General features: G+C 38.1%; 1 protein-coding gene across 1 annotated transcript in view; it reads left to right on the top strand.

Moving 5' to 3' along the window:
• LOC120727555 (myomegalin-like) overlaps nt 1–13,524 on the top strand; it is a 49,287-nt gene that overhangs the window by 5,340 nt on the left and 30,423 nt on the right. The window contains exons 4-6 of the mRNA XM_040021891.1: nt 1,514–1,624; nt 9,981–10,057; nt 13,379–13,502. Of these exons, the coding sequence (XP_039877825.1) occupies nt 1,514–1,624; nt 9,981–10,057; nt 13,379–13,502 (312 nt within the window). The remainder of the gene's footprint in view (nt 1–1,513; nt 1,625–9,980; nt 10,058–13,378; nt 13,503–13,524) is intronic.

Below are 13,524 nucleotides of genomic sequence, written 5' to 3'. Positions count from 1 at the left end.
CTCTGAGGGACATTCAGGGATTCTCCACAGTGAGATTGAGGACAGCTACCTATTAATAGCACTGTGGCTCACTGCTCCCAGGTTTCCTATTTCTTTAACTTCTTTCCACTCACCTGCCTGTTTCACTCCCACCAGTGTCTCAACTTCATTCCCAGAGCTGATTGTGTAGCTATCACAGGCTATGGTAAAATCAGGGTGGGCTAATCCATCTTCAACATCATTATTAGTGTAAGAGGAGAAAAAAAAATGACAGCAAGGTTCCAAAAGATGCAAAACAACATTAGCATCGACATATACTCATATTGCTTCCAGTCAGCCATATGTCCCATATTTGCTTTTCCTGTAGCTCACTAAAAGAGCTTTAGAAAGAGCTATTTAGCTAATTATTGTTAACTGGCTTTAGCTGTTTGCTAACTTGGTTTGCACTTTAGTGCTGAAAGGAAGAATGGATTTTTCTGTTGTTTTCTTTATCTGAAATATCTCCTGCTTCTGCCACAAACTGACATTTCTGTCAAAACCATAAATAAAAAATACATTTTCTAATAATGCAAGAGGCTAAAAGAGCTAATGCTACTGCTAATTTTCCCTACTGGCTTCTACATTTGACTCACCGAGAATGTTTAGGTTAAGACAATCTGTACCCTGAGTAAGATATTGAAGATGATATTTATATACTATTTTTAAGAAAAGGAGCTTCAGAAAACCCCCAGAATGGGGGTACTAATTTGGTTGTGAAAGTTTAGTTACTTAAACTATAGCAAAGCTAAATAAAAAATAAAGCAGGTGTTATAGAGAAATTTTCATATCCCAAATTCAGCAGTGGCGGATTTTGACAGTGGTTTGAATCCATACAGAAAAACAATGCAGACAAAAAGAAAAGATCAGAAAGCGCCTCACATCTCACCCCCTCCCCTCCTTTTTTTTTTTTTTACAGAGGTGTGAGATTTCCTTTCATATCACAAGTAACTGTGAGTCTTTTTGACTCCCTCCTCCCCTCCTCTCCCTTTCCTCCCATTTCCCGTGGCAGTCTGAGATTCCAGACATGTCTCCCCCCAGTAAGATAAGCTCCTGTCCCCTTCCTGTGCAGACCACAACACACCATGGAGCTCGCACGGCTGCATCTCTGACCGCCGGGCTGCAGAGTAGCCCTCTGCACTGCAAACGCTCCTGAAAACCTCAGCGTGTGTGTGTGTGTGTGCATGTGTGTGTGAGTGTGTTAGATTTAGTGTGTGTGAGTGATTTTGTAGATTGTGTCCTTATGGCCTGTTAGATGCAAGAATGACACTTTGTAAATATTCTTCTTTTTTTTTTTGAGGAAGGCATATCTGTCAGTTCCTGGACTCTAACAAAAGGGCATGCTTAAGAGCTGCTGTACTTTGAAATGGACTCCTTTTCTCCATGACATGGAGAAGTCGAGGACAGCTATTCATTTCTGATCTATGATGGACATCATGTCAAGCAGTGTGGATGCGCTTTGACAGTCATGTCTAACGGTTACCGTACTTTATCACAGCACCTGAATGACCTGAAGAAGGAGAACTTCAGCCTCAAGCTCCGAATCTACTTCCTGGAGGAGAGGATCCAGCAGAAGTATGAGGAGAGCAGTGAAGATGTCTACCGCACGGTGAGTGGGACAGCTCTCTAATTATTAGGAAAGTAGTGGCAAACTACTTGACTTTTGGTGATAGCTGATTTTGTGTTTACAGTTAATTAAATAAATTTATTCATTTATCAGTCACATGTGGTGACTGTCATAAACCATTGCTTTACTGAGACATGTTTGTTGATCCAGCTGTCACACTGGTTTGGTTGAGGTGATGGGACTTTACCAAGTGCGCGTTACAAGACATGGCTGCCCTGTGAAACACTAACCTCCAACTACCTCTTTTTGTAGTATTTTTTAATGCAGTACATGTTTCTGGCTGGTTTGGCTGGCTTCTCTTTTCCTATCCGGGGTGCTTCATACTGGCATTTGGGGTTTTGTGCCCATTGGTTGATTCACAGCACAGAAACACTCAGAGACATCCAAGGCTGCATAAACATGTAGAACAACACCACAATGTCAGAAAATAGCTTATAATAAAAATCAAATGACTTCTGTCATGAAAAAATATTTATTGGATGTGTGTGAGCTGTAAGTAAAATGTTGAACCTTATTACTTTTTATTACAACTCAAAATGAAAGAAACATAGCACAAACGTTATCAAAAGAGATATTAAATTGACATTGAAGCTCTAGTTGTGTCAGTGATAATACTAACAATAACTTGTTTTATACAGCGGTTTTCATGACAACCTGAATCTGGATACCTTATTTTATTTCGCAAATACATTTGCATTTGTAGATACTGTAAAGGTTTATGTTTTATATGGATACATTGTAGATCTTATAAGATTTCTTATACTGTAATTTAGTTATGTAAGTAACACATTTAACATTATATCATAAAAAATGCATATTTTATCTATAGTTAATTCTTGTAATTACATTGCTTGTAATGGCATGCATGTTTAAATCCGAGTAGGGCTGGGCCATATCATACCTTTCATGGTAATACCGGTATAATGTTGGGCAACGATAAGAAAATGAAATATCGTGATAGAATATGGATAAAATGCGCATGCGCAGTGCCTTTGTTTCATACGCACATGGCGGAAAAGCATGGCGGCAACGGAGAATGAGAAGGGCGAAAGGATCGTTGAATGAACCAGACTTAGTTTGTATAAATGCTGCAACTTCAGTGGTGGAACTGGTTTAGCTTTCATCCATCAGATACACAACAAAGCACTATTTTTGGTAGAGCATGCTAGCGGGCCGTCGTTATTACCGTGTTTTTTGGAAAATACGGCACACTTAAAATCAATCCTTTGATTTTTCTGAAAATTGACAGTGCCCTTTATAATCCCGTGTGCCTTCTGTATGAATTCTGGTTGTGTTTACTGACCTCGAAACGATTTTATGTCGTACACAGCGCTCAAAAATCTGTCAAATGTTTTAGTACGACTTTGCTAAGCTACGAAGCCGCACCGCTTGATGGATTGTCGGAGCATTACGGCTATCGTAAGCAGGAGCCTCGCGGGGTGATACGTACTCTGCTTCAACATAATATTACGTGTGTATAAGCTCTTTTTAAGTTTTGTGTATATTATAAATGGTTATGCTGAGGATATGTCGGCCAATTTCCACTGGAAATGCCTTTTGGTTAAACTGTCAGCGAGGAATTTGCACTGTTACATTTTTATATAACTTTAATGCAGTTAAAAAAGCTGCTTGTTTAAGTGAAAATACATTGATCTTTGGGTTTTTTTGCACTAATAAAGTTGTGGAGTTATAAAGTATTTTGTCTAGTGTCAAATATATCGTCAGTTATATCGTTATCGCAAATTTTCAAATGTATATCGTGATAAATATTTTGGGGCATATCGCCCTGCTCTAAATCAGAGTATAAGATGTAAAACACATGCTTAAATTTTTTTCTATTTGTCTTCCATTTGGATGCTCATATTGCATCTCATATTTATTTCCTCTGAACTGATTTGAAGTGCAGCAAAACAATATGCCTTATACATTAATTAAAATAATTGGTGCTTGGAACAGAGTAGCATTTATTTAGAAACTTGGTAAAGCTTCTGTCCTGGAATCAGTATTTTGGATACGTGAATTGATTCGAAACTTGAAAATGTCAATTTAGATTTACATTTGCAGTGATTGCGTAGATCGCATAGCCATACTTTTATGCAAGAGCCATTTTTTTTTTCAAGGATCTAGCTGATTTTAATAGGAGCAAAAAAAAAACAAAACAAAAAAACCCAAACAAATCAATTAAATTAAATTAAAAAAAAAACAGCCAACAGTATATCTTCAGATATTCTTGACTATGTTAAAAAGTAAAAGGATGGAGTCATAGTTTTCACACTTTCTAGAGATGTTGTTCAGATTGCTTTAACTGTATTTTCATGATCCCTGGCTTGATTAATAAAATATTAACACGACAGCACCAGTATTATGTAATACTCCAACAGACTAGGTTATTGAAGTCTGTTAGGATTCTGTGCTGCTTTAAGGGGAGAACATCTCTGGAAATGGTTTTAAAGTTGGTTTTGTCCCAAGCAAAATATTTTTTATACAGAGTGAAACTGTGAGAGCACAAAATAAAAGATACAGTCCACAACTAGTTAAAATATATATAGTAGGAAGGGATCCAGACAGCACATCCTCCACCAAAAACCTATAACCAGTTGTGCAGTTTTAAAGATCGTGCTCCACCTTTTAAATGTATTTACATGTAGTTTTAGTTTCATCTTGACAAACAGACAGACACAAGTGTAGCTAGAATCATAAAGCTAAATATAGTATCAGAAAAGTATTGTTAGAGTGTTGGTACTGCAGGTCACCTGTTACAGTGTCATAGTTGGAGTAATGAATGCTTGTCTTTAAATCAGTGCTATAATCAATAATTAATTTTAAGATCATCAAAATATACAGAATATATTAAAATATTAGATTTTTAAATAGATTCATTGATCAATAGTGAGAATTCTCTGCTTATCTGAGCAAAGCAAGAAACTCACAGATGTAATAATTAGTTGCAGATCTAAAAACAATGGTCTTTCTCATAGAGTCTCTATGAGGATGCTGTTTCTGTGAACATGCTGCTTTGCTCTGCTTCTAAATGTGTTTTCTGCGTCCATCTCTGCATGCAAAGTGTGCACCTACAGTAAGGTGACCCAGTTCAGCTGTTGTCTGTTTACAAAAGCCAGCCGGCGTCTCTTCATCACTTTCGTTCTCCCCTGGTTCTAATTCCTTTTTGATGACCACCGACTCTTTGATATGAGAAATTAATGGCTGCTTAATCCAGCCAAACAAGACCTGAGCGTTGGTCCTCTTATCCTCCACTATTACTGCATACCAGCAGTGATTGGGTAAACTCGATCCCATGTTGTACAGACATGCAGCTGGAGTTTAATCCGTGTGCCTCACAGGCCCCACTCTGTGTGACTAAAGGCTAATCAGTCAAAGCACTTTTTATTTGGAGACTAAATCTTTGTTCTGTGGATGCTATCCGACCTGAGCTGCTCGTGTTGAATATCATGACAGAGTGATAATGTTCCCATCTTTCCTCCGAAGCATCTCTGTGTAATACAGTACAGGCTGGCATGTTAGTCCTGGGTACATAGTGATCTCTCTGAGAGCCCAAGAATCTCTATTTATAGAGCCGGCTTCAGTGCACTGATTTATTTATCACATGTGTCATCGTAACACGTGCTTGTATGTTTCACTTTCAGTCACATCTTAAACATATTTGAGAAACATAGTGTGGTTTAAATATGTAATAATGTGTTTAATTGTTTCTTCAAATGTTCAGTTTTAGAGTCCTTACTATTTTATATGGTAAAGTTGAGGAAAAAAAGCGTTTTGTGCTGGATGGATGAGTTTAAAGAAGCCAGAAAACCCTAAATATTTACCATTGTTTGAGAGAGCCAGGTCAGCTCTGTCAACAGAACAGCTAGCAGCACAGCATTCCCACACAGAGGTACCTATACACCTGTACATCACAGCCTGTAAAATAGCTTAGCACCGTGTAACTGTCCCAAGTACATGATGGGTACACGATTACAATAATTAGTAGGAAAACATGGCAGTATACTACAAATATACACAGCATTTCACAGTATAATATCACAAGCAGCCAGGATCTACAAACCTAATTCCAAAAAAAGTATTTTCTGAAAAAAAAAAAACAAAAACAAAATGCAACTTTTTTCAAATATCATAAACTCATATTTTATTTGCAATAGGATGTAAAAGAAAACAACAAAAAACAAATCGAATGCGTAAAGTGAAAAATTTAGCATCTTTATGAAACATATTAGCTCGTTTTAGTTGGGACTGTGTCATCCTCTCTTCTTTTAACACCAGTCTGTAATCTGTCTGGGAACTGAGAAGACCAGCTGTCAGACGTTTGGATAGGAACATTGTCCTGTGATAGTCTGATATAGGATTCTAGTTTCTCAACTGGACTGCAGGAAAGTCAGTTCAGCACCTGGAATCTTCTCCTTTGAAGCCATGCTGTTGTAATAGATGTGGTATCCAGTTTGTCTTGCTGAAATATGCAAGGCCTTCCCGAAAAAGACTTTGTCTGGATGGGAGTTCATGCGATCTAAACCTTTATAAAGATGCACGCTTTTGAATTCAGCACTGACACCAAGCCAGACGGTCCCTCTCCTCTTCAGTCCAGAGGACGCAGCATCCATTTTTTTCCAAAACAGAATTTTTGGGAAACAGAACAGTTTTCCTCCCATTAGCAGATGTCTGCCCATCCCTGGTTTCTTCCTGTTAAAAGGGAGATTTTCTTTCCTACTGTTGCCAGTGCTTGCTCAAAGGGGGTCGTTTGATTGTTGGGGTTTTCTCTGTGTTATTAAAGGACCTCTACTGGATCATGTTGACATGTGGCTTTTTCTTCTTCTTTGCATGATAGAGCTTTAACCAGCACTGTGGATGACGCAGTGAACTGTGTTCACAGAAACTGATTTTGGAAAGTGTTCCTGAGTCTATGCAGTGATTTCCATGGCAGAATCATTTGTGTTTTTAATGCATGTCCTGACTGAAGGCCCAAATCACAGGTATCCAGTACTGGTTTTTGACCTTGTCCTTTGCGCACAGAGATTTCTCCAGATTCTCAGAATTGTTTGATTATATATTTTTCACAGATTGATGAACCTCTGTCCATCTTTACTTCTGAGAAACTCAGTCTTCTATACCACCACATACTTTTCTGACCTTTTGTTGTCCGTGTCCCAACTTTTTTGAAAAAAAGTTGCTGCCGTCAAACTCAGTTATCTGATATTTTTCATAGTAAAATGTTGCACTTTAGACATGTTACATTTTTTTTTATCTTCTATTGTAAAGAAAATATGGGCTTAAAAATTTAGATATCATTGCATTTTGTTTTTATTTATATTTTACAGAGATTCACAAATTTACTGGGTGGTAAAAAAGTAGGTGGGTTTATAAGGTACATGTTAAAATTTGGATTTTAAAACATTTATTTCTATAGTTTTCATCAAGCTATTTGCACTGTGATGTCAAATATGTTCTTAAAATCCACAAAGATGTCCAGAGTCTTTAGTCTGGAAAAGTGTGGAACTTGGGGAAGTTATTGAAGGACCCTTAAAATTAGAATAGAATACAATAGCATAAAATAGAATACCCCTTTATTGTCATTGTACATCTACATTGAAATTATGGATTTCTAAAGAAATTACTCATCTAAAAAGCTGTTGTCAGTATAATTAATGGTATCGATACTACCAAACCATGTAAATCTTTGGTATATGTTAAAACAGGATGAGCAGGATAATAATTCCAAGAATTGAAGCTGAGTGATGATATGTGATAGCACATCACTATTAGCTGATCACTCCCCATGATACAGGTGTGTTCAATTTCTGTGTGGTGAGCCTGTCAAGGTTCGAAGTGCAGCCATCCCCCTACCCTTAGTTAAAAGTGGATGTGTTGCTGAGGGCCGTCAGGCCAGGAGAGGCCAAAGTAGCAGGTGCACAGTGATGGGTGGCTATATATAGAGCTGTTTGCGAGACAGTTCCTGTAAACCATGTTGTTGTCTCACGCACACGCACACACAAACACAAACATGCACACACACGGGAATACATGTTTGCTATTATCAGAGTCTTTAGACAGGCTTCATATCATCAGGAATCTGGAACCCATTTATCACATATTTATTGCATATGTTAAAGCTGCTGTTGCATGACTTAGTAACACAAGTTGAAAAGGATTGTTTATCATAAGACATTACGCTGAACAATGGCAAATCTAAAAGGTATATCTACAGTTTTTATAGTTTTATTTTAAAACTTAAACATAGAAATATAGAAAACCCAGCTTGTTGTAGAGGTTTTTTTTAAGATAGTCATGGATTTGTTTAAATTAAACAAACTTCACTCTTAAAAAAAACACTCTTTCTTTTGTTATTTTTTTCTGTTGATATGATACACTGAACATTGAAACTCATATAGTCCACACAGTATTTCTGCCTCTGTTGGGTCATTATTGTCACTGTCAATGGTTCTGCTCATTAGTTTCTTCATAAATCAGTTATTCATTTCCTTTATATTTCAGAAACAATGAAAAATTATTCATCACACTTTCCTGCAGTCCAGGTTTATTTCATCAATCGTCTTCAGGCTACTGCATAGGCAGTATAAAAGATAGATGTAGTGACATCATCCACTGGTTTCTGAAGTTTTGAGATGAGCGTTTCCACTGTCGCCAACTTGGTTTCAAAAAACTGGATTCAGTGGGGATTGATTGACTTAATTTTGTATTTAAAATGACCGAAAACAAGTGACTGAGTGCATGAACTCATGAGTAAAGTGTTTTACAGAAGTCAGCTCAGAAACCTGTTTTCCCAAAGACTTCCAATGGCCTGGAGGCCCTCTTAAGGCTTTTTGTCAATTTTCGACCAACATTTCATTGAGTTGACCTTGAAGACTTTGATGTAACCCAAATTTTCATAGATTGTTAACATGATCTGACTCTACACCACTACAAAGTTTGAACATTTCATTGAAATATTTTTGAGCTATTGTGTTTACAGACAGAATGACTCCACACATGACGTCCAGGGCCGAGGTAATAATTGTTATTTTAGATATTCAATCAGTTTTCTTTTGATCAGTAATTTGTTAGTCAACTAATACTTGCAGCTCTACAGCTGCAGAGCCCTGCGGATTTAAGCACTCATAGTTCATGAATATTGGTTAGTTTCAGGGTGATTGATTTTTTTTTTGTTAGTATTTCTGGGTACTCTTAACAGGAGAGCTCTCTAACAGCAAAGAGGAAAAGGTCAACACACGTGCTTGAAGGGGGAATAAAACTGAACATTTAAATTGCTCAGTACCGACCACTGAGAGCTGCATTTGTTCAGCCTGCAGCGGACAGACAGAGACAGACAGATAATCCGTCCTCTCTGGCTTTGCTGAGGTCAGAATGGAAAGAACGATCCCCACGATTAAATTGTCAGTCCTCTAACTCTGTGTGAGAGCTCCGATTGGCACCTAAAATGTCCCCTGTGGACCTCAGCAGGTAAACAAACTGTGGAGTTCAGCTTTTGGCCACAGCGAGCGAGTATCTGAGCTGCTCTGAATTCTCCAGCTCTAAATATACCAGCCGTGACAGTTCGGTCAGATGCTCCGCACTGATGACACACAACACCCATGAAGCCTTGATTCACTCAGCAGAGATGGGGCAATTACAGCCTGAGATGTAGTGGTTAAGGACACTGAACAAGGACCAAGACAAATGAGTGCTAAATATGTGACAGAGATTTACACAAACAGCAAATCAAAAACAGAGAGAGTGATGAAAACTTAAAAGCTTTTCCACATTTTATCATATATATATATATATATATATATATATCCATTCTGCACAAAAGGATCAGCCATATTTATTGCCTAATTTATTGTCTAACCACCTGTCGTTTGTGAACTCAGAAAGTTTTGCATTTTGGCTGTAGCCAAAGTGTGCTAAAGCTAGCAAGCTTGGGTAATAAACATAATTTTACAGACTTAAGACAGTTAAAGCGGCTTAGAAGCCATAAAACCGTGAATATTAGTCAAGGAACCACAACTGTTTTTTGTTTGCACCGCGCCGTAAATAAGAATCTAAAAAATGTCACGTTTTGCTGTAGGTACCACGGTTACTTAGCAACTGAGGCCACATGAGGAGGGTTTTATTTATTTATTTATTTTATTAGTAGATTAACAATAATGAAGCTCAAATCAATTTTTTATTACTGATGAAAGATTTCACATGATTTAGTTTTTATTCTTTATGCCTCACACATGTTTTATTTGTAAGATAAGGCAGAGGAGGTGGTGCACCGGGGAGTGAGCTTGTTTTAAGATAACACGATGTGTTAACTGATTATCTTGATGCTCTTCATCTGTTGCAGAACATCGAGCTGAAGGTGGAAGTAGAGAGCTTGAAGCAGGAGCTTCAGGAGAAACAGGACCTTTTGGACAAAGCCCTGTAAGTCCACAAATATTCATCAGAATTAGTTGTGAAAGTACAATAAGGTAAATACTACTAACAGATTATAACAATTAGACAGATGCAACGCCAATTGGAAACTAAAGATCAATAACAATCAAGTTGAAATATTCTTCAGACATGTTCTGTGATTATTAATAATCTATATTGCATTTCTTCTTCTGTGGTCTTTTCTCTTTTCTTTCACTGATGTACACGTTACCACAGCACTTGGTTAACTTTCTTTTCTGATTTGGCTTTCATGAAGTGGTGTTCTTGCTGGATATTAACTGTAATGCTCTACATGGTCCTGTCTTAACTATGGTAACACTTCATATGACTAAAAGCTCATATGCCATGCAGCTGCTGGTAGACACACACACACACACACACACACACACAGCAAGCCAAAGCGTAGATCATTAACCTTTAAATCTGTGTTCTCATTTGTGACCACTTTATCTTGTGTCCCTGTGGAATTAAACAATTAAAGAACTGAAGGTTGGGATTTTGCTGGGATATGTTGAGATTAAATAGTGGTGTAAGAGTAACATTTAAAGCATGGGTGTCAAACATCGGGCTCAGGGACCATCAGCATGACAAAGAGCCCAATCCTGTCACGGCTGAGCAGCCATTGTGTTAGTGGAGTGGACCCAAGTGTAGACACGGAAGGAGACGGAACTGAATCTTAACAAAAAAACAAGCTTTTTATTTGGCCAAAAACATGAATACAAAACAAGGCAAAAACGAACCAGGGCAAAACTAAAACTAAAACCTAAACTGGGAAAAGCTAGGCTGTACAAAACTATGACAAGGAAAACATGATTCTGAGCAGGTGTATGAGAGTAACTATGACAAGAAAAACTGTGAATATGAACATAACCTGACCAGAATCATAAGGTACCTGGGCTCCACCATGACATCAGGAATGGAAAACAGACACACCAACAGAGAGAGACAGAGGACTTAAATACACAGGAGGGAAAAGAGGGAAGTGGAAACACCTGGGGAGACACAGCTGACACCAATGATTATGACCCAACAGGGAAAAGTAAAACTAAGCACACTGAACATAGAAACAAGACTTTCAAAATAAAACAGGAAGCATGGAGAGACATGAATTGGGACACGCAAACTTGACACAAGAGACAGAGGGAGCGAGAGAGGGAGAGGGACACAGAGGAGAGAGACACAAGGGGAAGCTACATAGACGAGGAAGAATAGAAAAAACATAAACCAGACTAAAACTCAACCAAGACAAACCAGTAATAATACTAGAACTCTACCTCAACTTAAGAATATTACATGAATATTAACATAAGAAGTCAACAGTATAAAATAACACAAAACGCTGGGTCACAGATCCAGCACCTGACAAATCCAGTGTGAAAGAAAGCATACATTTTGGAGTTTTAACTACACTTCAATAGGTTTTGCAGCTTTTGCTCTTGGTAAAGATTTCTCAAATGGCCTTTTATAGATAGTAATTAAGGATCAGATGAACAATTCAATGCCAGAAAAGTTTCTGTTTTTTCAGTATCTACTATAGGATTTTAATGTTTTTACTATGGGTCAGACAGTACGAAAAAAAATAGGGCATTTTCTGTGAATTAACAAAAGCATTTTGTTTTATAATTAGAGAATATTCTGGGGAATGAGCTTCCAGAACTTTTCCCTGTAATTTTACACATTGATTTCTTAGAGAGACCAAAAAACAATCCATTCACATCCTCCTCATCCTATGGGGCAGGTGCAGAGCCCAAAAAATGGGACAAAGGTAAAACAGAGTGCAGAACTCCAGAGTCCTAATTTATTGCATGGAACGGCTTTTCGAGCCCAGCTGCTCTTCATCAGACATGAAACACCAACCATAGCATTGTTTGTCCTATATAAGAACTGATTTTTGATTGGATGTAATTGGTCATGTGACCATTCACAGGTGATTTACGAGGGTGCTGTTTGGTGTTTCATTGTCTGATGAAGAACAGGTGCGCTCAGTAAATAAGGAATCTGGAGTTCTGCAGCGTGTGCATTCTTTTTCTCACGCTGGCAGATTTCTTTAATTTACTGCAGTAGAATTTTTTTATTATCATGTAGAAAAACTGAGGCATACTTGTGTATTTTTTAATCATTATTATGTCTGGTTGTACAGCATATGTTGCAACAGTTTTATGGTAGTTTAAATAGTTTACATTGATGACCCACCAAGATTATAAAAGAGATGTGTGGGCTGTCTGAACAGCCTGAATGTCCACTTGACATAAAGGACACTTGTCCATGAGACACTTACGTTGCTCAGATGGGTTCAGAATATCCCAGTTATCTGAGCTGCTGCATGTGGTGGATAAAGTTAAAAATGTATGTAGACAGGGTCCAGAAGAGGACTCGTGGCGTCAGGGTGGCGTGTGCCATTCTGGGAGCAGGAATTCTGGGATACCGCTGTTGACTCACTAACTGATATAGAGAGATGCTTGCACAGCTGGAGTCCAAAGGAGTCAGACGTTGCATGACACACCAAATGTGCTGGCACAGAAATATAAAGCATCAGGGCGTGTGTGAGAAATTTCAGATTAAAGTTTAAATTGTTCACGTTTGGTGGATGTTTACCTTCAGCTGAGTGTGTCAGCTAAGTATTTTATCGCACACATCTGCAGGTAACAGCAGGTACAGCAAATTGACATCCTTACGATACAAGCCTCTAGTTAACGGTGAAAGTCCAGGCTACTAATAAAAGGGATACAATTCTGCTTTTCATGCACAACCCTACAAATATCAACCCTTTTATATTATGAGATCATCCCTTCTATGACAATAAACACCACGGGTGGTGTGCTTACTTAATCTCTGCTATTAGTGGAAGGGGCTAAGGAAATCCCATGAGCACTGTAGCAGACAGAAAACCTATGACATCATATTATGTCTTGGCTCTCACTAATATTTCCATCATGCTCTAAAAATGACACCCCCCGGACAACATTTAGATCTGTGTGTAAACTGCTGCTGGGGTTTTAAATCCCTTATTAAATAAGCTGCTACTCAATTCAAAGTGTAAGATTAGATATTTTATTAGGCCTACATGTTTTTGCATGATAACATTTATAATATGTGTTGTAAGCCTGATTGTTGTAAGCCTGACTGTGTTAGCATTGCAGGAGAGGGATGACTTGGATGTACCCTGCATTTTACACTATGACAGTTTATTCAATTTATTTTGAACAGATCCAAATGACCTGGTTATTGGAGTCCAAACCTCATATACAGTGGGCTATGTGCTATCTGATTGATTTTGTGATTAGACTGTGATGTCCTTTTCTTCTTCAGCACAACAGCTGAGAGCCTGACCAATCACAATGAGGCAGAGCTACAGAGACGGTGTCAAGAGAGACAGCAGGAAATTGACCACATGCAGCAGGTGCTTGAGGCAAAGATTCAGCTCCTGCAGGAGGTTGGTCTGCTGCTGTAATACT

The sequence above is a fragment of the Simochromis diagramma genome, unplaced genomic scaffold, assembly GCF_900408965.1.
Source record: "Simochromis diagramma unplaced genomic scaffold, fSimDia1.1 OVJJ01000205.1, whole genome shotgun sequence".
NCBI lineage: Eukaryota > Metazoa > Chordata > Actinopteri > Cichliformes > Cichlidae > Simochromis > Simochromis diagramma.
Note: the sequence above shows the minus strand (reverse complement) of the source record. Positions and strands in the feature narration are given on the sequence as shown.